Consider the following 25,722-nt stretch of genomic DNA (forward strand, 5'->3'; position numbering starts at 1 on the left):
CACCCCCTTTGAAAGCCTATGCATCAATTCCCATTCCTCCAAAGGCGTAATCTCCCAACTTTACTCTCTCCTACTAGACACCTCCCTTCCCCCTCTCGGCCCCATGAGCTCGCATGGGAACGAGACCTTGGGCCCCCACCAGAAACTGAAGACTGGGAAGACATGAGACTAGGGATTGCTAAATGCTCCATCGCCACCGCTTTTAAGGAAACGTCCTATAAAGTTTACTATCGCTGGTACTACACCCCCGACCGACTTAATAAATTCTTCCCGTCTTCCTCCCCCGTGTGTTGGAGGAACTGCGGGTCCAGAGGCACTATGCTTCACATATGGTGGACCTGCCCGGTCATTGTGCCCTTCTGGGACTTAGTCCACTCCCTTCTCAGCTCGCTCTTGGAGTCTCCTGTGCGGAAGGACCCTTGGATCTCTTTACTATGTTACCCCCCCCCCCCCCGCTCCTCAATAAACTCTCCCAAAAATTGGCCACACACATTCTAACGGCAGCAAAATCATTGATAGCTCTCAACTGGAAGAACCCCTCCCCACCCTCCCTACTGTCCCTTAAAACTAAAATTTGGCATATTGCCTCAATGGAAAAGATTACTTACTACCTCCACGACCGGGGTCACATTTTCGAGCAAGTTTGGGCCCCTTGGCTTGTGGCCGAACGCAGATAGCCGATCCCCCCCCCATGCTCCTGGCACTCCCCGTAGACCCATGGGCACCTCCTATTATCTCTCCTTCCGACATACCTCCTTCCCCCCCCCCCCCCCCAAATTCCACATTTGAAGTTTATTGTTCTCCCTACACCGACTAACCCTGTTACTTATTTGAAAATTTGTGGTCAATAATGGACGCTGGCTACGTTGGCCACCTGTCCCATGTATTTATGTAATGTTTTATCTATGTGCCCAACCACATATAAATAATAAAAAAAAACAACAACAATCTCTATACCATCATAATTAGATGGTTATACAGTGTTACCATAAGGTTTCCTAAACTTACCACAAGCTAGTGAAAAACTGCTCTGGGTGGGCATCCAGTGCCCCCTATGGATTCAAAGAAAAGGAATTACCTGGTAAGTACCAAAATCCTATTTTCTTTTTCATCCACTAGGGGTCACTGGAGTACTCTTGGGACGTACCAAAGTTTCCCCCTTGGGCGGGAGAGCTGTTTGGCACCTGTAACACTAGACGGCAAAGCTAGAAGCTGATGCCGCAAACGTATCAAACTTGTAAAAGCGCACAACGTGTGCACCGATGACTATGTAGCCGTACGGTCTCGTACGACCTGCTACTGATTAAGTTCCCACAGAACCTGTGGAACGAACTGATGTAGGCTGTTGTAGCCTAGCATAAAGATAAACCTGACGTATGGTCAGCTTACTTCATCTGGCCAAAGTCTGCTTGGAATCTGGCCAAAGTCTGCTTGGAATCTGTCCAACGCATCTTACCTTCTTCCTAGAGAAACAACAATGTAAGCGTGTTACGAAATGTTGTTCGGCTTACATAAACGCGTAGTGCGCATACCACCTTCAAAGTAGTTGGAATTCATGTACGTTCAGATGATACCTGAACTACGATTGGTTAACTGATGTGAATAGAACATACTAAGTCAGGTAGGAAAAACTGAATTTGCCGAAAATCCGCTCTAGGATCATGAAATCTTAAATACGGTGGCTTACAACACAAGTCACCCAATTGTGAAACCCGCCTTGCCGACGCTACGGCTAGGAGAAACACTTTCTTATGGTAGAAATTAAATTTCCGCGTGGTATAAGGGTTCAAATTAGAACTGTACGAAATGTAACAGACTGAAGTTCCATGGCACTGTAGGCGGTACAAATGGAGGGACGATACCTTGCAGAAAAGAGTAAACTGTTGGCAAAAAGACTAAACGTCTTTGAAAGTAAATTGCCAAGGCAGAGACCTGGCCCCTTAGAGTAGGTAAATGTAGTCCTCCATCTAACCTAGTCTGTAACCACAGCAGAAGACGAGAAAACCTGAAGGAAGTCAGCCACTTCTGAACTTCACACCAGCCTACATAAGCTTGCCAAATACTGACAATGAGCTGATGTAACTGGCTTTGTAGGGCGTAAAATGGTTGCATCACCTATTTTGGAATGGCCTGTCATCTTGAAAAAGACGGTTTCAACCGCCACCCTGGCAAAATCTGCCGCACTAAAATCAGGTTAAAGGAACAGACCCTATTGTATTATGTCTGGCCGTAGTGGCAGCGACCAAAGATGGCCCATAAGTAACCCTCGGCAATCCGAAGGGCCATTAGGTACCACTAGCATGACTGGTGTGGACTGTCATCTGATCCTCCTCCTCCGAGAAAGAATCGGCGTAAAAGGTGGAACAGATAGCCGAGGGTGTATTGCCACGCTATTGTGAGATCATCCACTGCCAGTGCCATTGGATTTCTTGATGTGAACACCTATCGGGTGTTTGACGATGTTTTTGAACACCTATCGGGAGTTTGACGATGTTGGCGAGAAGCCATTAGATCCAATTGAGGGTATCTGCACCTCTGAACTAACACCTAGCACATATTTGAATTTACGTCCATCCCTGTGGATGAAAATCCTGAAGGTTGAAACTGTAATTAAGAAGTTGACTTCTGGAATGAAACCTGCCGACAATATCACCTGATGAAGCTTGGCACAAATTATGATGCAAACCCTTCTCGCAGAGCCATGCAACGTGAAGTCCTTCTTGTTAGGTGATTTATGAGACTACCGTCACGTTGCTGACTGGACCTGAATCACCTGAGACTGGAGTATGTGAACTTCCTGTCACCGTGTATTGTACATTGAGAGCTAGGACATTTATTGTCGGTAATCTTTTCAGGTGTGAAAGACTATGTAGGACTACTACTTCCCAACCTCTGAGACTTGTGTTCGTCAACTGAAGTATGTAAGTCCAGACTCGGACCAATCTCCCTGTGTTGATTGATTATGTGGTGCCACGAGAATAGAGATACTCTGGCCCTTAGATATAAGCGCCCTATCTAACGAATTGGTAGACAAAGGTCTGACCACTGTGCGAGAAGATTAATTTGAAGCGATTGTGAATGCCACTTTCGAAGTAGAGTGCTTCTAAAGACGGACGTATGTTCCCTAACAGACTTCCTGTGGACCGAGCACAAACTGTACTAGAGAACTACTACTTTGTGCTGTTTTGTTTCTAAGGGATTCAATTTCTTGACAGGAAACCCGGCTTGATATGGAGATCTGCAAGAAATGCTCACAGAGGACCCATGGCCTCTACCTCTAAGACAGGACTTGCTGCAACAGGGGCCCTGTCTGTTCCAAGACGTACCGCGGCAGCGTTTGACGGCATGGCGGTTGAACGCCGGATCCTAGCAGAAAAAGGCATTCCGGATGAGGTTATTCCTACGCTGATTAAGGCTAGGAAGGACGTGACGGCTAAACATTATCACCGTATATGGCGAAAATATGTTGCTTGGTGTGAGGCCAGGAATGCCCCTACGGAGGAATTCCAGCTGGGCCGTTTCCTTCACTTCCTACAGTCGGGAGTGACTTTGGGCCTGAAATTGGGTTCCATTAAGGTCCAGATTTCGGCTCTATCCATTTTCTTTCAAAAAGAACTGGCTTCTCTACCTGAAGTTCAGACGTTTGTAAAGGGAGTGCTGCATATTCAGCCCCCTTTTGTGCCTCCAGTGGCACCTTGGGATCTTAACGTGGTGTTGAGTTTCCTGAAGTCACACTGGTTTGAGCCACTCAAAACTGTGGAGTTAAAATTTCTCACGTGGAAGGTGGTCATGCTATTAGCCTTGGCGTCAGCTAGGCGTGTGTCAGAATTAGCGGCTTTGTCACATAAAAGCCCCTATCTGGTTTTCCATATGGACAGGGCAGAATTGCGGACTCGTCCACAATTTCTGCCAAAGGTGGTGTCATCCTTTCATATGAACCAACCTATTGTGGTGCCTGTGGCTACTTGTGATTTGGAGGATTCCGAGTTACTAGATGTGGTCAGGGCTTTGAAGGTTTATGTAGCCAGAACGGCTAGAGTCAGGAAAACTGAGTCGCTGTTTATCCTGTATGCATCCAACAAGCTGGGTGCTCCTGCTTCAAAGCAAACTATGGCTCGCTGGATCTGTAACACGATTCAGCAGGCTCATTCTGCGGCTGGATTGCCGCTTCCAAAGTCAGTAAAAGCCCACTCCACAAGGAAGGTGGGCTCTTCTTGGGCGGCTGCCCGAGGGGTCTCGACATTACAGCTTTGCCGAGCAGCTACTTGGTCAGGTTCGAACACTTTTGCAAAGTTTTACAAGTTTGATACCCTGGCTGAGGAGGACCTGGTGTTTGCTCATTCGGTGCTGCAGAGTCATCCGCACTCTCCCGCCCGTTTGGGAGCTTTGGTATAATCCCCATGGTCCTTACGGAGTCCCCAGTATCCACTAGGACGTTAGAGAAAATAAGATTTGACTTACCGGTAAATCTATTTCTCGTAGTCCGTAGTGGATGCTGGGCGCCCGTCCCAAGTGCGGACTTCTTCTGCAATACTTGTATATAGGTATTGCTTAAATAAGGGTTATGTTATGGTTGCATCAGGGTTGATCTGATGCTCCGTTGTTGTTCATACTGTTAACTGGGTATGTTTATCACAAGTTATACGGTGTGATTGGTGTGACTGGTATGAGTCTTGCCCTGGATTCCAAAATCCTTTCCTTGTACGGTCAGCTCTTCCGGGCACAGTTTCTCTAACTGAGGTCTGGAGGAGGGACATAGAGGGAGGAGCCAGAACACACCAGAATCCAAATTCTTTCTTAAAGTGCCCTGTCTCCTGCAGAGCCCGTCTATTCCCCATGGTCCTTACGGAGTCCCCAGCATCCACTAGGACGTTAGAGAAAATGGTGTCCAGCCATGTGCTTTAGTGCCATGTGCTTTCACCATATCTTAAGAAAAACCCATTATCAAATTACAGTAATGTTAGCCACAACAGATCCTGCATACATTACATATTACAACATATTTCCACAATATATCCACATGTAATATACCTTCTATGTATATATGACATATTACACATCTATATCTATACATATGTAATGAAACTCCATGCCCATATACATATGTAATATAACTCCCCCTGTAGACTTTTAGATTAGTACAGCATATGCATAAATATATGCTGACTTTGGATTCAAACATATGACAAGCTTATGAAATATATGTATATACAATGCACTTTGTATGCATACATATCCCAGGAGTACTGCGTATAAACCCCCCCCCGCGATCTCCAACTGTGCAGCGGCAGTGCTGCCTTCTCTCCCGCTGATCATAGCTAGCAGTAGGGAGCAGGAGGGCAGCGGGGGACAGAAGCAGAAGCCCAGCAGCCTGTCTGTCCGCGGCAGGGCTTCATGGCGGCAGCGGGAGCGCACTTTGATTTAGTGTGTGACCGCTGGCTGTAGTGTGCGGCCTGCCAGCATGGGGCGGCCAGCGGGGAGACCATCGGGCGGGCAGCGGAGCGGGAGGTCAGCGGGGAGAATACTGAGCGGGCGCCAGCGGCGTAAGTACCCCTAGAGCACGCTCCCTGCACCTGCTGTGTGCTGGGAGCGGCCTGTGACTGTGGGGAAGTGCACTGACCTTGCGGTAGCTGTGGAAGCTAACCGTATGCAGCCTCTCGCTGCTTCTTCTGGCGGCAGCAGCGCTGGAAGCGCATATTAGAAAAAAAAAACCTCCTCTGAAATCTCCTCCACCCAGCGTTCTCTGGAGTCTTTATGTGGAGGAGATGGCCGCTCAATCCCGGACCCTCACTTCTTTGTAAGTGGGGAAGGGATCGCATGCTGCCTGGCTGACACGGCCGTGCTTTTCCTACAAGCGCCCACGTGTCAGCAGCGGCTGGAGGGAGTGCAATCCCGGACCCACACTTCTTAGTAAGTGGGGAAGGGATTGTCTTGTAAACGAAAAAAAATAAAAATTAAAGTGTAAAATCAAAAATTGAAGCCTTGAGCTCATGATGTGCTTCCCTTGAGGCACATGAAAAACACTGAGGATCCTGGGAGTATGGAGGAGGGAAGAGGAGGGTTACTCATTTAAATATTTAAATGTGCCTCCCCTGCTACGCACCGTCCATATCCCAAGAGTACTCCAGTGACCCCTAGTGGATGAAAAAGAAAATGAAAAGTAGAGGTGTTACTCATAGCAACCAATTAGATTTAAGCTATAATTTCTCTATTGGAGTCTAGAAAATCTGGTTGTTATGGGCAGCACCTCCACATATGTTTTGGATGCTTTAGAAAAACTACACCCTCGTTTGAAATAAAAACAAAACAAAACAAAAAACTCGGCAACTAGTTTGTATTATAATATAAAAGAATATGAGCCAAGCGGTTTGTTCCTGCGCAATTCTTAATTAGCAATACACCTATGGTATGTATTGTTTTTTTACTGTACAAGTCACGAACAAAACCGCAGGGAGACTATTTAACGATTTAATAACCCTTTGTGCGAAAAAATTTCTTTAAATGTACTGAAGTTGGTGGAAGACTGAGTTCATCTCCCTTTGTGCTAGAAATTCTAATCTTATTAAAAAATACAGTTTTCCTAAACTCTAATGATTCTACCAGTTTGACATAATTGATCAAATCAAACCATTTGCCAGAAAGTGAACCTGTTGAAGATTCAAACCCAGTTTTATTTTGCTGGTCTGTGGCCGTTCTGGTCTTGCACTGAGGAGACCAATGACCAGTCCCTGTAAAATCTGCTGTGGCAGGATGAACCAAGTCTGGATGCTGGAATTGCTGAGGATTCAGGCTGTATGTAACAAGCACAGGCTCTTGGAGCACTGGGTCGGAGGTGGAATAGTCAATGCTTTCTAGTACCCTACCTCCTAAGGAGAAAAATAACATCTGCGTGAGCCTAAGGAGGAAGGAGAAACTACAGTGTTGTACTTACTTTCGATAACTTCAAATCCATCCCAAAAATCACGAACTTTCACATCTGAAATTATAGCACAGTTCCGACAATTCACCAAGTCTACATCTTGATCTCCAAACTCCAGGCTAAATGCCTCAGGCTTCCATAACTCAGACTTAAGTTTTTTCTGAACTCCAGAAACAAGCACGGGCTAGAAGGAGGGTGGACAACGTTCATTTTAATCAGTATAGATCATTGTAATGTTACCGGCATTATTTTTTTTGCATGGCCAATCTTACTGTGCTTCGTTCTTACCTGACCTTGTTTCCAACATTCCCTGAAGATTTTCCAGTTATTTTTGTTGCTTGGATCATGAAGACAGAGAAGTCTCCCATCACAAAGCCAGGAATGGGAGGTGTGTGGATCAAGAACATTTAAGCCCATCACCATTTCTTTTCCCTCCTTCAGACTCTCAGTTGAACTACTGGCTCTCTTAGCAGCATCAGATGTTTTTTTGTTTTCTACGACAGAAGCAATAATGTGGTCCAGAAAGTTTGGCAAGCTGGATTTTCCTTTTGCCTGAAAGATAATGGATTTGATTTAACTGAATTAATCGGATAAAACACTAGCAAGTAAAGTACCTCCCATCCCCATCAGGCAGCCATTTTCCAGATTCAGTCAAAAACACTGATCGGCAGTCAGTCTGAGAATCTGGGAAATTCTATATGCTGAGATTCCCAGATCCCAATATTTTTGCGGTCAGGACCAGCAACTCGGGAAAAATAAGAATTTGCTTACCGATAATTCTATTTCTCATAGTCCGTAGTGGATGCTGGGACTTCCGTAAGGACCATGGGGAATAGCGGCTCCGCAGGAGACTGGGCACAAAAAGTAAAAGCTTTAGACTAGCTGGTGTGCACTGGCTCCTCCCCCTATGACCCTCCTCCAAGCCTCAGTTAGGATACTGTGCCCGGACGAGCGTACATAATAAGGAAGGATTTTGAATCCCGGGTAAGACTCATACCAGCCACACCAATCACACTGTACAACCTGTGATCTGAACCCAGTTAACAGTATGATAAACGCAGGAGCCTCTGAAAAGATGGCTCACAACAATAAACAACCCGATTTTTTTGTAACAATAACTATATACAAGTATTGCAGACAATCCGCACTTGGGATGGGCGCCCAGCATCCACTACGGACTATGAGAAATAGAATTATCGGTAAGTAAATTCTTATTTTCTCTGACGTCCTAGTGGATGCTGGGACTTCCGTAAGGACCATGGGGATTATACCAAAGCTCCCAAACGGGCGGGAGAGTGCGGATGACTCTGCAGCACCGAATGAGAGAACTCCAGGTCCTCCTCAGCCAGGGTATCGAATTTGTAAAATTTTGCAAACGTGTTTGCCCCTGACCAAGTAGCTGCTCGGCAAAGTTGTAAAGCCGAGACCCCTCGGGCAGCCGCCCAAGATGAGCCCACTTTTCTTGTGGAATGGGCTTTAACAGATTTTGGCTGTGGCAGTCCTGCCACAGAATGTGCAAGCTGAATTGTACTACAAATCCAACGAGCAATCGTCTGCTTAGAAGCAGGAGCACCCAGCTTGTTGGGTGCATACAGGATAAACAGCGAGTCAGATTTTCTGACTCCAGCCGTCCTGGAAACATATTTTCAGGGCCCTGACTACGTCCAACAACTTGAAGTCCCTAGTAGCCGCAGGCACCACAATAGGTTGGTTCATGTGAAACGCTGAAACCACCTTAGGGAGAAATTGAGGACGAGTCCTCAATTCTGCCCTGTCTGAATGAAAAATTAGGTAAGGGCTTTTATATGACAAAGCCGCCATTTCTGAGACACGCCTGGCTGACGCCAGAGCTAACAGCATGACCACCTTCCATGTGAGATATTTTAATTCCACAGTGGTGAGTGGTTCAAACCAATGTGATTTTAGGAACCCTAAAACTACATTGAGATCCCAAGGTGCCACTGGTGGCACAAAAGGAGGTTGTATATGCAGTACCCCCTTGACAAACGTCTGAACTTCAGGCAATGAAGCCAGTTCTTTCTGGAAGAAGATCGACAGGGCCGAAATTTGAACCTTAATGGATCCTAATTTTAGGCCCATAGACAGTCCTGCTTGCAGGAAATGCAGGAAACGACCCAGTTGAAATTCCTCTGTGGGGGCCTTCTTAGCCTCACACCAGGAAACATATTTTCGCCAAATGCGGTGATAATGTTTCGCAGTTACATCCTTCCTGGCTTTGATCAGGGTAGGGATGACTTCATCTGGAATGCCTTTTTCCATCAGGATCCGGCGTTCAACCGCCATGCCGTCAAACGCAGCCGCGGTAAGTCTTGGAACAGAGAAGGTCCCTGCTGGAGCAGGTCCTTTCTTAGAGGTAGAGGCCACGGGTCCTCCGTGAGCATCTCTTGCAGTTCCGGGTACCAAGTTCTTCTTGGCCAATCCGGAGCCACGAGTATAGTCTTCACTCCTCTCCTTCTTATGATTCTCAGTACTTTTGGAATGAGAGGCAGAGGAGGGAACACATACACCGACTGGTACACCCACGGTGTTACCAGAGCGTCCACCGCTATTGCCTGAGGGTCCCTTGACCTGGCGCAATATCTGTCCAGTTTTTTGTTGAGACGGGACGCCATCATGTCCACCTTTGGTTTTTCCCAACGGTTTACAATCACTTGAAAGACTTCTGGGTGAAGTCCCCACTCCCCCGGGTGGAGGTCGTGTCTGCTGAGGAAGTCTGCTTCCCAGTTGTCCACTCCCGGAATGAACACTGCTGACAGTGCCACCACATGATTTTCCGCCCAGCGAAGAATCCTTGCAGCTTCTGCCATTGCCCTCCTGCTTCTTGTGCCGCCCTGTCTGTTGACATGGGCGACTGCCGTGATGTTGTCCGATTGGATCAATACCGAATGACCCTGAAGCAGAGGCCTTGCTTGACTTAGGGCATTGTAAATGGCCCTTAGTTCCAGGATATTTATGTGAAGAGACGTTTCCATGCTTGACCACAAGCCCTGGAAATTTCTACCCTGTGTGACTGCTCCCCAGCCTCTCAGGCTGGCATCGGTGGTCACCAGCATCCAATCCCGAATGCCGAATCTGCGGCCCTCTAGAAGATGAGCACTCTGTAACCACCACAGGAGAGACACCCTTGTCCTTGGAGATAGGGTTATCCGCTGATGCATCTGAAGATGCGATCCGGACCATTTGTCCAGCAGATCCCACTGAAAAGTTCTTGCATGGAATCTTCCGAATGGAATCGCTTCGTAAGAAGCCACCATTTTTCCCAGGACTCTCGTGCATTGATGCACTGACACTTGGCCTGGTTTTAGGAGTTTCCTGACTAGCTCGGATAACTCCCTGGCCTTCTCCTCCGGGAGAAACACCTTTTTCTGGACTGTGTCCAGAATCATCCCCAGGAACAGTAGACGTGTTGTTGGAATCAGCTGTGATTTTGGGATATTTAGGATCCACCCGTGCTGACGTAGCACTACCTGAGATAGTGCTACTCCGACCTCTAACTGTTCCCTGGACCTTGCCCTTATCAGGAGATCGTCCAAGTAAGGGATAATTAAGACGCCTTTTCTTCGAAGAAGAATCATCATTTCGGCCATTACCTTGGTAAAGACCCGTGGTGCCGTGGACAATCCAAACGGCAGCGTCTGAAACTGATAATGACAGTTTTGTACAACAAACCTGAGGTACCCTTGGTGAGAAGGGTAGATTGGGACATGGAGATAAGCATCTTTGATGTCCAGAGACACCATATAGTCTCCTTCTTCCAGGTTCGCTATCACTGCTCGGAGTGACTCCATCTTGAATTTGAACCTTTTTATGTAAGTGTTCAAGGATTTTAGATTTAAAATTGGTCTCACCGAGCCGTCCGGCTTCGGTACCACAAACAGCGTGGAATAATACCCCTTTCCCTGTTGTAGGAGGGGTACCTTGATTATCACCTGCTGGGAATACAGCTTGTGAATAGCTTCCACTACCGCCTCCCTGTCGGAGGGAGACGTTGGTAGAGCAGACTTCAGGAACCGGCGAGGGGGAGACGTCTCGAATTCCAATTTGTACCCCTGTGATACTACCTGCAGGATCCAGGGGTCCACTTGCGAGTGAGCCCACTGCGCGCTGAAATTCTTGAGACGGCCCCCCACCGTGCCTGAGTCCGCTTGTAAGGCCCCAGCGTCATGCTGAAGACTTGGCAGAAGCGGGGGAGGGCTTCTGCTCCTGGGAAGAGGCTGCCTGGTGCAGTCTTTTTCCCCTTCCTCTGCCCCGGGGCAGAAATGAGTGGCCTTTTGCCCGCTTGCCCTTATGGGAACGAAAGGACTGAGTTTGAAAAGACGGTGTCTTTTTCTGCTGAGAGGTGACCTGGGGTAAAAAGGTGGATTTTCCAGCCGTTGCTGTGGCCACCAGGTCCGATAGACCGACCCCAAATAACTCCTCCCCTTTATACGGCAATACTTCCATATGTCGTTTGGAATCCGCATCACCTGACCACTGTCGCGTCCATAACGCTCTTCTGGCAGAAATGGACATCGCACTCACTCTAGATGCCAGGGTGCAAATATCCCTCTGTGCATCTCGCATATATAGTAATGCATCCTTTAAATGCTATATAGTTAATAATATACTGTCCCTATCCAGGGTATCAATATTTTCAGTCAGGGAATCCGACCAAGCCACTCCAGCACTGCACATCCAGGCTGAGGCGATTGCTGGTCGCAGTATAACACCAGTATGTGTGTATATACCTTTTAGGATATTTTCCAGCCTTCTATCAGCTGGTTCCTTAAGGGCGGCCGTATCGGGAGACGGTAACGCCACTTGTTTTGATAAGCGTGTGAGCGCCTTATCTACCCTAGGGGGTGTTTCCCAACGCGCCCTAACCTCTGGCGGGAAAGGGTATAGTGCCAATAATTTATTAGAAATCAGCAGTTTTTTATCGGGGGAAAACCACGCTTTATCACACACCTCATTTAATTCATCTGATTCAGGAAAAACTACTGGTAGTTTTTTCACACCCCACATAATACCCTTTTTTGTGGTACTTGTAGTGTCAGAAATATTCAATGCCTCCTTCATTGCCGTGATCATGTAACGTGTGGCCCTACTGGACATTACGTTTGTCTCCTCACCGTCGACACTGGATTCAGTATCCGTGTCTGGGTCTGTGTCGACCATCTGAGGTAACGGGCGTTTTAACGCCCCCGACGGTGTCTGAGACGCCTGAACAGGCACTAATTGATTTGCCGGCTGTCTCATGTCGTCAACAGTTTTTTGCAAAGTGCTGACACTGTCACGTAATTCTTTAAATACGACCATCCAGTCAGGTGTCGACTCCCTAGGGGGTGACATCACTAACACAGGCAATTGCTCTGCTTCCACATCATTTTCCTCCTCATACATGTCGACACAATCGTACCGACACCCAGCACACACACAGGGAATGCTCTGAAAGAGGACAGGACCCCACGAGCCCTTTGGGGAGACAGAGGGAGAGTTTGCCAGCACACACCAGAGCGCTATATATATATATATATACAGGGATAACCTTATGTAAGTGTTACTCCCTTTATAGCTGCTGTTTGATATTAGCTGCCAATAGTGCCCCCCCTCTCTTGTTTTACCCTGATTCTGTAGCAGGACTGCAGGGGAGAGTCTGGGAGCCTTCCTTCCAGCGGAACTGTGAGGGAAAATGGCGCTTGTGTGCTGAGGAGATAGGCTCCGCCCCCTTCACGGCGGCCTTTTCTCCCGCTTTTTTTAGGAAAACTGGCAGGGGTGAAATGCATCCATATAGCCCAGGAGCTATATGTGATGTTTAAACCTTATATGGCTAAAGAAATACATGTTTTATTGCGTCTCAGGGCGCTCCCCCCCAGCGCCCTGCACCCTCAGTGACCGGAGTATGAAGTGTGCTGAGAGCAATGGCGCACAGCTGCAGTGCTGTGCGCTACCTTATCTGAAGACAGGAAAGTCTTCTGCCGCCGATTTCTCCGGACCTCTTCGCTCTTCTGGCTCTGTAAGGGGGCCGGCGGCGCAGCTCCGGGACCCATCCAGGCTGAACCTGTGATCGTCCCTCTGGAGCTAATGTCCAGTAGCCAAGAAACCCAATCCACTCTGCACGCAGGTGAGTTCGCTTCTTCTCCCCTTAGTCCCACGATGCAGTGAGCCTGTTGCCAGCAGGACTCACTGAAAATAAATAACCTATTTAAACTTTTACTTCTAAGCAGCTCAGGAGAGCCACCTAGCATGCACCCTTCTCGTTCGGGCACAAAAATCTAACTGAGGCTTGGAGGAGGGTCATAGGGGGAGGAGCCAGTGCACACCAGCTAGTCTAAAGCTTTTACTTTTTGTGCCCAGTCTCCTGTGGAGCCGCTATTCCCCATGGTCCTTACGGAAGTCCCAGCATCCACTAGGACGTCAGAGAAATGTAAGATACTGAATATTACCGATTCTTGATACAGGCGTTGGGGGAATCGGGAAATTGCGACAATCTATCGCAGATGTACGGGGGCCTTGAGTGTAATAAGAGGACCACATGCCAAAGTAGCAGAAACATACAAAGACCAATGTATACCAGCAAGTAAATGCTAAACACAACTCTAAAAATATAAGTTTAACTCACACCCCAAAACACTAAATTTGAGCAATTCAAAACCATATGCACAGAAATGTGGGCACATAACCAATTCAAAAAGGCAGCTGCTGCCATTCAACCTGAAAAAAGTGTGTCTGAATAACACTGGGGCTTATACTTACCAAACAGCAGGTTTACATGACCACCAATTTTTGGCAGCTTTAATTGTTAAATTTAAAAACGCCAATGGTAATAAATGTTAAATCAGGCGTATTTATTGCAATTGCCATTTCAAATCCTCAGGTCAAAAGGCACTGAGAATTAGTAGTTTGAAAACATGCTGAACATATGCCATTTAGACCCATAGATGTATATGGAAATAAAAAGTCCATCTTAGTTACAAAGAAACCATCACAAGCAATCAGTGATACACTTAGTGATGAAAAGTACTTACTGCAGAATTGAAGACCGGTGGAAATGGGACCCCCGTCTCCATTGTTCCTTGAGAAAGTTTACCAGGTCCCGAGTGAAGTAAATCTCTTAAACTGGATCCTTCAGATTTGGTGTTGGAGGCAGCTGGGCCTAGTAAAAGGCTATTGAAAAGTTTCGGGGATGAAGAGGTCTTAACACTTGAATTAAAGGAATCCAAACCAAACGAAGAATTTGAGTCTTTAGGTTGTATTGATCGTAATGAACTAGGATCTGAAAGTAGTTAACAGTCGATTAGTCAGATCTCCCTATATGATTTAATAATCATACTAAATATACGAATAAGGTATAATCAATAAAAATAGGTAGGGCTACAGTCATGATAGAGCATAGTTAGAGACACAGTAATGTTGTTTAACTAAAGATTATCCAGAAGACAGGAAACTTAAGCACAGCATGAAGCTTGAAGGATAATAAAGACCTATTTACTATATAACAAATTCATCATTCTGCATTCTAGCTGCACACAGGGCTCAGAACGACCAACTCAGGAAGGCCTAAATACAAACCCTTAACATTATGCAAAAAAGAGTTTGCAGACAAGGCTAGATACTACATGCAGAGGACTCTTCAGTAAAATATTGTGAAGTGATACAAGACCGCAAATTAAACATGTCTGCCACCTTTTGTCTCCTCTTTTGCTTTCTGTGCTGCCAGGTCTGCCAGCCAATGCAAGGCAGATGGAGTGGATTCTGGGGACTGCTGTCTGTTTTTATTGTCTGTGCTGTTTTGAAAATGATTTGATTCAGTCATGGTGTCCTCTGTAACACTGTCAGCAGTATCCGTTTTCAAAATGTCCTCTGTTTTAATGTCATTTTCACTTGCTTGCTCTGTAGTGGATGATGTAGTTGCCTCACATGTAGGAGTAGTATTTACACTTGGCAGCTAAGCAGAAAGGAGAGAGTAAAATCATTAATTCAAATAAAGATACAGGTTGAGTATCCCTTATCCAAAATGCTTGGGACCAGAGGTATTTTGGATATCGGATTTTTCCGTATATTGGAATAATTGCACACCATAATGAGAGATCATGGTGATGGGACCTAAATCTAAGCACAGAATGCATTTATGTTACATATACACCTTATACACACAGCCTTAAGGTAACTTTAGCCAATATTTTTTATAACTTTGTGCATTAAACAAAGTGTGTGTACAAACACACAATTAATTTAGGTTTCATATACACCTTATACACACAGCCTGAAGGTCATTTAATACAATATTATTAATAACTTTGTGTATTAAACAAAGTTTGTGTACATTGAGCCATCAAAAAACAAAGGTTTCACTATCTCACTCTGACTCAAAAAAGTCCGTATTTCGGAATATTCCGTATTTCGGAATATATGGATATGGGATACTCAACCTGTACTATATTTTAGCTAAAAACACAGGCAATGTATTGTACAAATGAAAGCACACAATTTAACTGTATACAATTCTCCTTCCTGCAAGACTATCAGCACTTTTTCCTTCTTGGTTTAGTGACCAATTCAATTAATGATGATGTGCTGCACAACATCCTACTCTATGGGGCATGATGAAAAACTACCGCTGTTGCTGGTTGCAATGTGCTGTTCCAGAACTAAATATTTCAAGATAGTCACAATGGTCATATTAAAAGTTTTAAGGGGATTTATAAGGAGGTTGAAGACGAATGCCATTATCTTTTTCCAACATTACAACTATGTAACTATGAAATGAATCTATATTCTGAAAATGAAAATTAACAGTATTGCTCATGGTTCAATTAGATGAAAGTTACCGCAGTTGTTTTAATGTAGGTTATATACTGGAAACCGAACTGCCGTGAGAATCTTGTGTGAAGCCATATTAAAACAATGTGTGATACAACCCTAATTGAATTATCTCCTAAAAATGGAAAAGAATGGAATGACAGACTACCTTTCCAGATTACAATAGTATAGCTTTTGGGGCACTTTTTTTTTTTTTTTTTTTTAAACCAGTACACAGGAACATTGCTTAACATAAGTATAAGAGTACAGGAAAGTATAAAGTACAGGAAAATCTTATTTTCTCCTTAATTCATCTGGGGGGACATTTCTACCATGGGGATATACCAAAGTTGTCCCTAGGAGAGGGTATGTTCAGCCCTAGCTGCACCCAAACTTTCCTTCCAAGGAACATCTGTGGATGCAAAATCATGATGCATAAACCTGGTGCATGTATGAATCAAGGTGTCTCAACTGCTCTGCAGGTCTCTATGCCATGGTGCCCACAAATAACAACCAAATGGGTAAGGAGACATCCTAATAGGGATAGTTTATGCAGCACCTTCATATGTCTGCTGAACTGTGGTCCTAATCCATCTGGCTGTAGTACCCCTGGAAGCTGACCAATCTCTTCATTAGTGTAACAACAACAACAACAACATCTGTCTTATACTGATTGACCACAATAGATACATACTTTTGTTAAAATACCCACTAGGGACATTAAAGTCTGATCTGATGTTTTGCTGAATAGCAAAAGATGTTAACACAGTTTCCAGATTAATGACAACACAAGACAATACTCTTGGATAAAAAACACCCACCCTGAAGTGTATACTACTATCCATGTGACATTAGAATAGAGCTTTCCAAGATATGCAGTAATCCTGACACTCTTGTATTCAAGTTACCCACTTCAGCTTTATCTCTAGCAAGGTTGTAAGGGTAGTAACAGATGCTAGAACATATAGGAAGTGTTCACTTCTGGGAAAGGCCAATCTGTATGAATTCTATAATAATGGAATAAGAAAAACATTTGTTTCCTTATTACACCAAATAATATAAATACTTCCAGAGACTAAGATAATAGTCTGAAGACACTTCATTACAGGTTATATTCCTTGTCTGAACTACGGCATCTCCTAAGATCCTAGCTTGAAAAGAGGATTTTGGTACTTACCGATAAATCCATTTCTCTGAATCCTCTAGGGGACACTGGAGTTCTATACAGTAGGGGTGTGAAGCTTGCAACCGGAGGTGTGGCACAATCTAAAATTAGCATTGTCTGCACAGCCGGTTCCTCCCCCTTCACAGCCCTCCTCCCTCAGTTTGGAAAATTTGACTGAGAGAATAGGACATGACACTTGAGCACATGGCGAGGAACCGAACCGTACAACCTATCAAACAGCACCCAATAACTTCTAACTTGAAAATCAATGCTGTTTGGACAAACTTTGTAAAATCCATATTAGGCACAGAGCCACAATGTGATTTGATCCTATGACCTTGTTTGTCAAAGTCCAGGGACTAACTACGTGAGTCACAAGAGTCCTTTGAACAGGAAGTGTGAACCCAGCAGACTGACAGCACCGAGGCGGGCGTCCAGTGTCCCCTAGAGGATTCAGAGAAATGGATTTATCGGTAAGTACCAAAATCCTCTTTTCTCTTTCATCCACTAGGGGACACTGGAGTCCTATACAGTTAGGGAAGTCCCAAAGTTTTCCCCCAGGGAGGGAGTGCTGTATGTGGCCTGCAAAACCAAACGTCCGAACTTAGAATCTTCGGACGCAAAGGTATCAAACTTGTAAACTTTCGCGAACGTGTGGGCTGAGGACCACGTCGCCGCTCTGCAAGGTTAAGTACTGGAAAAACCTCTGGCAGCCGCCCCGGAGGCACCCACCGATCGGGTAGTATGAGCACCCGTTTGTACCGGAACCTGTTTACCACAGGAAATATAAGCTTGCCGAATGGCAAGTCTAATTCCTCGAGACAGAGACTGCTTAGAAGCCGGCCAAACCTTCTTTGGCCCATATAAAAGGACAAACAAATGTCCGACTTCCTGAAAGTACACCCGCAAAGCTCGAACAACATCCAAGGACACGTCCCCATCCGCGAGACAATGGAAAGATGGGACCACAATTTGCTGGTTTACATGAAACCTTGAAACAACCTTAGGAAGGAAATCCGCCCTTGTACGGACTTCCTTCCGCTCGATCCTCATGAAAAATAATTAAATACAAAGGACTCTTACACGATAAGGCTCCTAACTTAGAAACCCGCCCAGCCGAAGCCAAGGCCAGCAACAACGTTACCTTCCAAGAGAGATATTTCAGGTCTGTTCTCGCTAACTGCTCAAACAGTGGCGATTTCAATTTTTTTTATTTTTTTTTATTTTAACACCAAAGTTAGATCCCATGGTGCAGTGGGAGGACGAAAAGGGGGCTTTATCCTTAGAACCCCCTATAAAAAGGGTTGAACCTCTGGCAAGAATACCAACCGCTGTTGAAAAAGGATGGAAAGAGTCGACACTTGAACCTTCAGAGATCCCAGCCGCAGACCTAACTCTAGGCCGGCCTGAAGGAAAAGTAAAAGCCTGGATAAGTGGAAGTTAGTCGAATTCCACCCACGTTCTTGACATCAGTCCAAGTACCTCTTCCAAATCCTGTAGTAGTGTATGGCTTTGACCGTTTTCCTAGCGGCAATCATCGTATGAATGGCCGTTCTTGGTGTCCCTCTGTTTTTTTAAGATCCGGGTTTCAACAGCCACGCCGTTAAACGCAGCCCATCCAGGTCTGGGTGTTGAAACGGTCCCTGAGATAGCAGGTTCTCTCTCTGAGGTAACCGTCAAGGATCTTCCGCTAGTAACCCTCGCAGGTCTGAGCACCACTCCTGCGGGGGCCAATTTGGTGCGATTATAATCGCCCACACTCGTTCTCGTTTAACCCTTTTCAGAACCCTGGGTATGAGTTGGAAAAGTGGGAAAATGTAAACCTTCCTGTAACACCAAGGAAGAGTTAATGCGTTCACTCCTTCTGCTGCTGGATCACTTATCCTGGACACACATCTGGGCAGCTGATGTTATTGCCGAGATGCTATTAGGTCACTTGAGGTAGACCCCATTTCTTCACCACCATGTCGAAAATCCGTGGATGGAGGCACCACTCTCCCGGATGAATGTCCTGGTGATTGAGATAATCTGCTTCCCAGTTCTCCACACCTGGAATGAACACTGCCGAGAGGATGATGTTTCGCCTTTCTGTCCACAAGATGTTTGTGGCTTCCTTTAACGCCATCCCGTTCCTTGTTCCTCTTTGACGGTTTATGTATGCCGTCGCCGTGACATTGTCCGACTGCCTTGTTGACCCATGACTTGGTCTTTGGTTAAGGAAAGCGCATTGTAAACTGCTCTTAGTTCGCAAATGTATATGGGTAGGCTGCTCTCCAGTAGCTTCCATCTGCTCTGAAACTGATGCTCCTATGAGACGGTACCCCAACCTCTGAGACTGGCATCTGTTATCAGGATCCTCTAATCCCAAATGCCGAATCCCTTGCCTGTTGCGAGATTCATGTGCAATGACCACTAAAGTAAGAAGGTGCGTATGCGTGGTGGAAGTCGGATTCTTCGATGTAGAAACCAGTGTGACCCTGCTCACTGAGCAATTAGGTCCATCTGTAATGGTCGGGAATGAAGTCTGCCGTACTGGAGAGCTTCGAAAGACGCCACCGTCTTCCTGAGAAATCACACACAGAGGTGTAGAAAAACAGTTTGTGAGCTCAGTACCTGAGCCACTAATCTCTGTAGGTTCTGCACCTTGTTCTCTGGTAGGAATACTCTCAATTGTACAGTGTCCAAGATGAGACCGAGGAACTGAATCCGTTGAGTTGGCATGAGGTTGGATCTTTGGAAATTCACAATCCACCCATGTTGAATGAGAAATGGATGAGATGTCTGAACATCCCTGATCAATTGTTCTCGAGAGGATGCCTTGATTAGCATGTCGTCTAGATAAGGTCTAATCGTTACCCTCAACAGTCCCGATTCTGCAACCATGACTGCCGTGATCTTCGGTAAAGATTCTTGGGGTCGATGAGAGACAGAACGGCAATGGCCCTGAATTGGGAGTGATCAGTCAGCAGTGCGAACCACAAGTAAGTCTGGTGAGGGGCCCAGATTGGGTTATGCAGATATGCATGTTCTAAGCCTGCAATGATTGACTGGATTGATTCCAGCTAGAATATGTAGACCCTTATACACCAGTTTAAAGCTTTTAAATTGAGTATCGGCCTGACCGTCCCGACTGGTCTTGGCACGACAAAAAGATTGGATTAGAAAACCGTTCCTCTCTGAGAGGCGGGAACCGGAATAATGACCTCTGACCGTAGCAATATTTCAGTTGCTGGCAGTAACGCCTTTGCTTTCTGAGGGCACCGAGGCAATCCCCTTGTAAAAAAAACTGACTCTGAGTCTCTGTGGTAAATCCAGTCTGTACCCTAGAGAGATTAGGTCGTTTATCCAAAGTTCTGGTGAGGTGTAGACCCAGATGTCCCGAAAACCTCCCAGACTTTCGCCCATCAAGGGGGATCCCAGGTGAGCCGGGAGACCGTCCTGCAATGGTCTTGTCAGCAGTTTTATCCCGCTTTCTGGCTGCTGCCTGAGAGCGGCCTCTACCTCCACCCCCACGCACTTGTGTACCGAAACTTCTTCCTCGGGCTCGCAAGGACTGCGATCTAAAGGAATTACACGCTGGTCTCAAATAACCTCTCCTAACTTGTGGAGTGGCTCTAGTATAAGGAGTAGACAGAAAAGTGGCCGTCCCTGCTGTAGCTTGCGAAATCCACTTGTTCAACTCTGGACCGAAAAGCATCTCACCCTCCAAGGGAAAGGATTCTACCGCCCCTTGGTGCCAGAGTCTCCACGCCATTCTCTGTCCGTCTAGTCGATATGGCTGATGCAGAGATGCGTGATGCTATCCTGCAAATATCTTGAATATGCTCCGCCCGTTGGATAATTTCTTCCAAGCCATTTTCCCCCTCAATAGCCTGTACTATACGTCCAGACCATGCTCCCATGGTCTTGTTAACCGAAGCGCAGACAACCGTAGGTTTCTGTGCTGCAACTGCTACAAAAATTGACTTTAAAGCTGTGTCAACCTCTTAAAGTCGTTACATTAGGTAATGGTAAGATTGTCCTTTTCGGCAACCGTCCTAGGAAAACATCCACTACCGGCGGAGTCTCCCACTTATCCATTACACCCTTAGGTAGGGGATAAGTTACTGGAAACCCTGTTGGGAAAATTTAAAGTGTGTCAGGTTGCTTCCAAGCCTCCTCCATCTGAGATTGGAGGGATTTAGGAATGGGAAACGCTGCTGAACGCGGCTTTTGGGATTCGAGCCATTTGAATCTTCTGGCTCCTTTACTTATTCTACCTTACCATGTAGGATCTCAGTCACTGTTTCGATTAAAAAATCAAGACCTGAGATTGCAGTGTCCTCTTTTGGAAAATCGGCGTCTAGGTTAAATTTAATTAACTCACCTTGCTTTGTATCAATGAGAAGAGCTTCTTCCACTCCTGCTTACGGTACAAGAGGAAGAGGCCCTTAAACCGCCCTGCACACCTTGGTTACTGCTTGTGCGGTAGGCGTTAACCTGATGAGAAATTCTTCCATCGTTTTTGAGAATCCCACAGCTCTAATTGTTGCGTGTGGGATTCCTCATCTCATTGGAGAATCCATCTGCAGGGTTATCTTTCCCTGACCTAGACGGAGCACTACTCCCAGGTGGAGCGTCCTTGTCGAAGCAGGAATCGCACACCCTGGAGCTGCCATTCGCGTGCTCTTTTCGTTACATGCAAACATAATGGGTTTTGGAGGTCTTGGTTGGTGTATTAGACATGTTGACTAAAATAAGAATTTACTTACCGATAATTCTATTTCTCGGAGTCCGTAGTGGATGCTGGGGTTCCTGAAAGGACCATGGGGAATAGCGGCTCCGCAGGAGACAGGGCACAAAAAAGTAAAGCTTTACTAGGTCAGGTGGTGTGCACTGGCTCCTCCCCCTATGACCCTCCTCCAGACTCCAGTTAGGTACTGTGCCCGGACGAGCATACACAATAAGGGAGGCATTTTGAATCCCGGGTAAGACTCATACCAGCCACACCAATCACACCGTACAACTTGTGATCTAAACCCAGTTAACAGTATGACAACAGAAAGGGCCTCTTAAAGATGGCTCCTTAACAATAACCCGAATTAGTTAACAATAACTATGTACAAGTATTGCAGATAATCCGCACTTGGGATGGGCGCCCAGCATCCACTACGGACTCCGAGAAATAGAATTATCGGTAAGTAAATTCTTATTTTCTCTATCGTCCTAAGTGGATGCTGGGGTTCCTGAAAGGACCATGGGGATTATACCAAAGCTCCCAAACGGGCGGGAGAGTGCGGATGACTCTGCAGCACCGAATGAGAGAACTCCAGGTCCTCCTTTGCCAGGGTATCAAATTTGTAAAATTTTACAAACGTGTTCTCCCCCGACCACGTAGCTGCTCGGCAGAGTTGTAATGCCGAGACCCCTCGGGCAGCCGCCCAAGATGAGCCCACCTTCCTTGTGGAGTGGGCTTTTACAGTTTTAGGCTGTGGCAGGCCTGCCACAGAATGTGCAAGTTGAATTGTGTTACAAATCCAACGAGCAATCGACTGCTTAGAAGCAGGTGCGCCCAACTTGTTGGGTGCATACAATATAAACAGCGAGTCAGATTTTCTGACTCCAGCCGTCCTTGCAATGTATATTTTTAAGGCTCTGACAACGTCCAACAACTTGGAGTCCTCCAAGTCGCTAGTGGCCGCAGGCACCACAATAGGTTGGTTCAGATGAAATGCTGATACCACTTTAGGGAGAAAATGCGGACGAGTCCGCAGTTCTGCCCTATCCGAATGGAAGATTAGATAAGGACTTTTATAAGATAAAGCCGCCAATTCAGATACTCTCCTGGCAGAGGCCAGGGCTAGTAACATAGTCACTTTCAATGTGAGATATTTCAAATCCACCTTTTTCAATGGTTCAAACCAATGGGATTTGAGGAAATCTAAAACTACATTTAGATCCCACGGTGCCACCGGAGGCACCACAGGAGGCTGTATATGCAGTACTCCCTTGACAAAAGTCTGGACCTCAGGGACAGAGGCCAATTCTTTTTGGAAGAATATTGACAGGGCCGAAATTTGAACCTTAATGGATCCCAATTTGAGACCCATAGATAATCCTGATTGCAGGAAATGTAGGAAACGACCCAGTTGGAATTCCTCCGTCGGAACCTTCCGATCCTCGCACCACGCTACATATTTTCGCCAAATGCGGTGATAATGTTTCACGGTGACTTCCTTCCGTGCCTTAATCAAGGTAGGAATGACTTCTTCTGGAATGCCTTTCCCTTTTAGGATCTGGCGTTCAACCGCCATGCCGTCAAACGCAGCCGCGGTAATTCTTGAAAAAGACAGGGACCCTGCTGTAGCAGGTCCCTTCTCAGAGGTAGAGGCCACGGTTCGTCCGTGAGCATCTCTTGAAGTTCCGGATACCAAGTCCTTCTCGGCCAATCCGGAACCACTAGTATTGTTCTTACTCTTCTTTGCCGTATGATCTTCAATACCTTTGGTATGAGCGGCAGAGGAGGAAACACATACACTGACTGGTACACCCAAGAAGTTACCAGTGCGTCCACAGCTATTGCCTGTGGATCTCTTGACCTGGCGCAATATTTGTCCAGTTTCTTGTTGAGGCGAGACGCCATCATGTCTACAATTGGTCTTTCCCAACGGTCTATTAACATGTTGAAGACTTCTGGATGTAGACCCCACTCTCCCGGATGAAGATCGTGTCTGCTGAGGAAGTCTGCTTCCCAGTTGTCCACGCCCGGGATGAACACTGCTGACAGTGCTATCACGTGATTCTCCGCCCAGCGAAGAATCTTGGCAGCTTCTGCCATTGCACTCCTGCTTCTTGTGCCGCCCTGCCTGTTTACATGGGCGACCGCCGTGATGTTGTCCGACTGAATCAACACCGGCTTTCCTTGCAGGAGAAGTTCCGCCTGGCTTAGAGCATTGTAGATTGCTCTTAGTTCCAGAATGTTTATGTGAAGAGACTTTTCCAGACTCGTCCATACTCCCTGGAAGTTTCTTCCTTGTGTGACTGCTCCCCAGCCTCTCAGGCTGGCGTCCGTGGTCACCAGGATCCAATCCTGAATGCCGAATCTGCGGCCTTCTAATAGGTGAGCCTTCTGCAACCACCACAGAAGTGACACCCTTGTCTTTGGTGACAGGGTTATTCGCAGGTGCATCTGCAGATGCGACCCTGACCATTTGTCCAACAGATCCCTTTGGAATATTCTTGCATGGAATCTGCCGAATGGAATTGCTTCGTAAGAAGCCACCATTTTTCCCAGGACTCTTGTGCATTGATGTACTGACACTTTTCCTGGTTTTAGGAGGTTCCTGACCAGATCGGATAACTCCTTGGCTTTTTCCTCTGGAAGGAAAACCTTTTTCTGAACCGTGTCCAGAATCATTCCTAGGAACAGCAGACGAGTTGTCGGGATTAAATGGGATTTTGGAATATTCAGAATCCACCCGTGTTGTCTTAGCACCTCTTGAGATAGTGCTAAAGCTGTCTCCAGCTGTTCTCTGGACCTTGCCCTTATTAGGAGATCGTCCAAGTATGGGATAACTAATACGCCTTTTCTTCGAAGAAGAATCATCATCTCGGCCATTACCTTGGTAAAGACCCGAGGCGCCGTGGACAATCCGAACGGCAGCGTCTGAAACTGATAGTGACAGTTTTGAACAATGAACCTGAGGTACCCCTGGTGTGCGGGGTAAATCGGAACGTGTAGATACGCATCCTTGATGTCCAAGGATACCATAAAGTCCCCTTCTTCCAGGTTCGCTATCACTGCTCTGAGTGACTCCATCTTGAACTTGAACTTTTTTATGTAGAGGTTCAAGGACTTCAGATTTAGAATAGGCCTTACCGAGCCATCCGGCTTCGGTACCACAAATAGAGTGGAATAATACCCCTTTCCTTGTTGTAATAGGGGTACTTTGACTATCACCTGCTGAGCGTACAGCTTGTGAATGGCTTCCAACACCCTCTCCCTTTCGGAAGAGACGGTTGGTAAGGCAGACTTCAGGAAACGATGAGGAGGATCCGTCTCTAATTCCAACCTGTACCCCTGAGATATTATCTGCAGGATCCAGGGGTCTACCTGCGAGTGAGCCCACTGCGCGCTGTAATTTTTGAGACGGCCCCCCACTGTCCCCGAGTCCGCTTGAGAGGCCCCAGCGTCATGCTGAGGTTTTTGCAGGAGCCGGGGAGGGCTTCTGTTCCTGGGAAGGAGCTGCCTGTTGGTGTCTCTTCCCTCTTCCTCTGCCTCGTGGCAGGTACGACAAGCCCTTTGCTCTCTTATTTTTGTAGGAGCGAAAAGGCTGCGGTTGAAAGGTCGGTGCCTTTCTCTGTTGGGGAGTGACTTGAGGTAAAAAAGTGGATTTCCCGGCAGTAGCCGTGGCCACCAAGTCTGATAGACCAACTCCAAATAACTCCTCCCCTTTATACGGCAAAACTTCCATGTGACGTTTTGAATCCGCATCGCCTGTCCACTGTCGTGTCCATAAGGCTCTTCTGGCTGAAATGGACATAGCACTCACCCGAGATGCCAGTGTGCAAATATCCCTCTGTGCATCACGCATATAGATAAATGCATCCTTTATTTGTTCTAACGACAGTAAAACATTGTCCCTATCTAGGGTATCAATATTTTCAATCAGGGATTCTGACCAAACTACTCCAGCACTGCACATCCAGGCAGTTGCTATAGCTGGTCGTAGTATAACACCTGCATGTGTGTATATATTCTTTTGAATAACTTCCATCTTTCTATCTGATGGATCCTTAAGTGCGGCCGTCTCAGGAGAGGGTAACGCCACTTGTTTGGATACGCGTGTGAGCGCCT

The 25,722-nt window shown here is 46.3% G+C and overlaps 1 protein-coding gene across 2 annotated transcripts in view; it reads right to left on the reverse strand.

Annotated features, from left to right (window-relative positions):
* KDM3B (lysine demethylase 3B) overlaps positions 1 to 25,722 on the reverse strand; it is a 308,304-nt gene that overhangs the window by 66,825 nt on the left and 215,757 nt on the right. For both annotated transcript variants that reach the window (XM_063927861.1, XM_063927860.1), the window contains exons 14-17: positions 14,606 to 14,867; positions 13,948 to 14,195; positions 7,208 to 7,471; positions 6,932 to 7,103 (exon numbers count right to left, since the gene is read on the reverse strand). In XM_063927861.1, coding sequence (XP_063783931.1) covers positions 6,932 to 7,103; positions 7,208 to 7,471; positions 13,948 to 14,195; positions 14,606 to 14,867 — 946 coding nt within the window. The remainder of the gene's footprint in view (positions 1 to 6,931; positions 7,104 to 7,207; positions 7,472 to 13,947; positions 14,196 to 14,605; positions 14,868 to 25,722) is intronic.

This window comes from Pseudophryne corroboree, chromosome 6 (genome assembly GCF_028390025.1).
Source record: "Pseudophryne corroboree isolate aPseCor3 chromosome 6, aPseCor3.hap2, whole genome shotgun sequence".
In the NCBI taxonomy this organism is placed as follows: Eukaryota; Metazoa; Chordata; class Amphibia; order Anura; family Myobatrachidae; genus Pseudophryne; species Pseudophryne corroboree.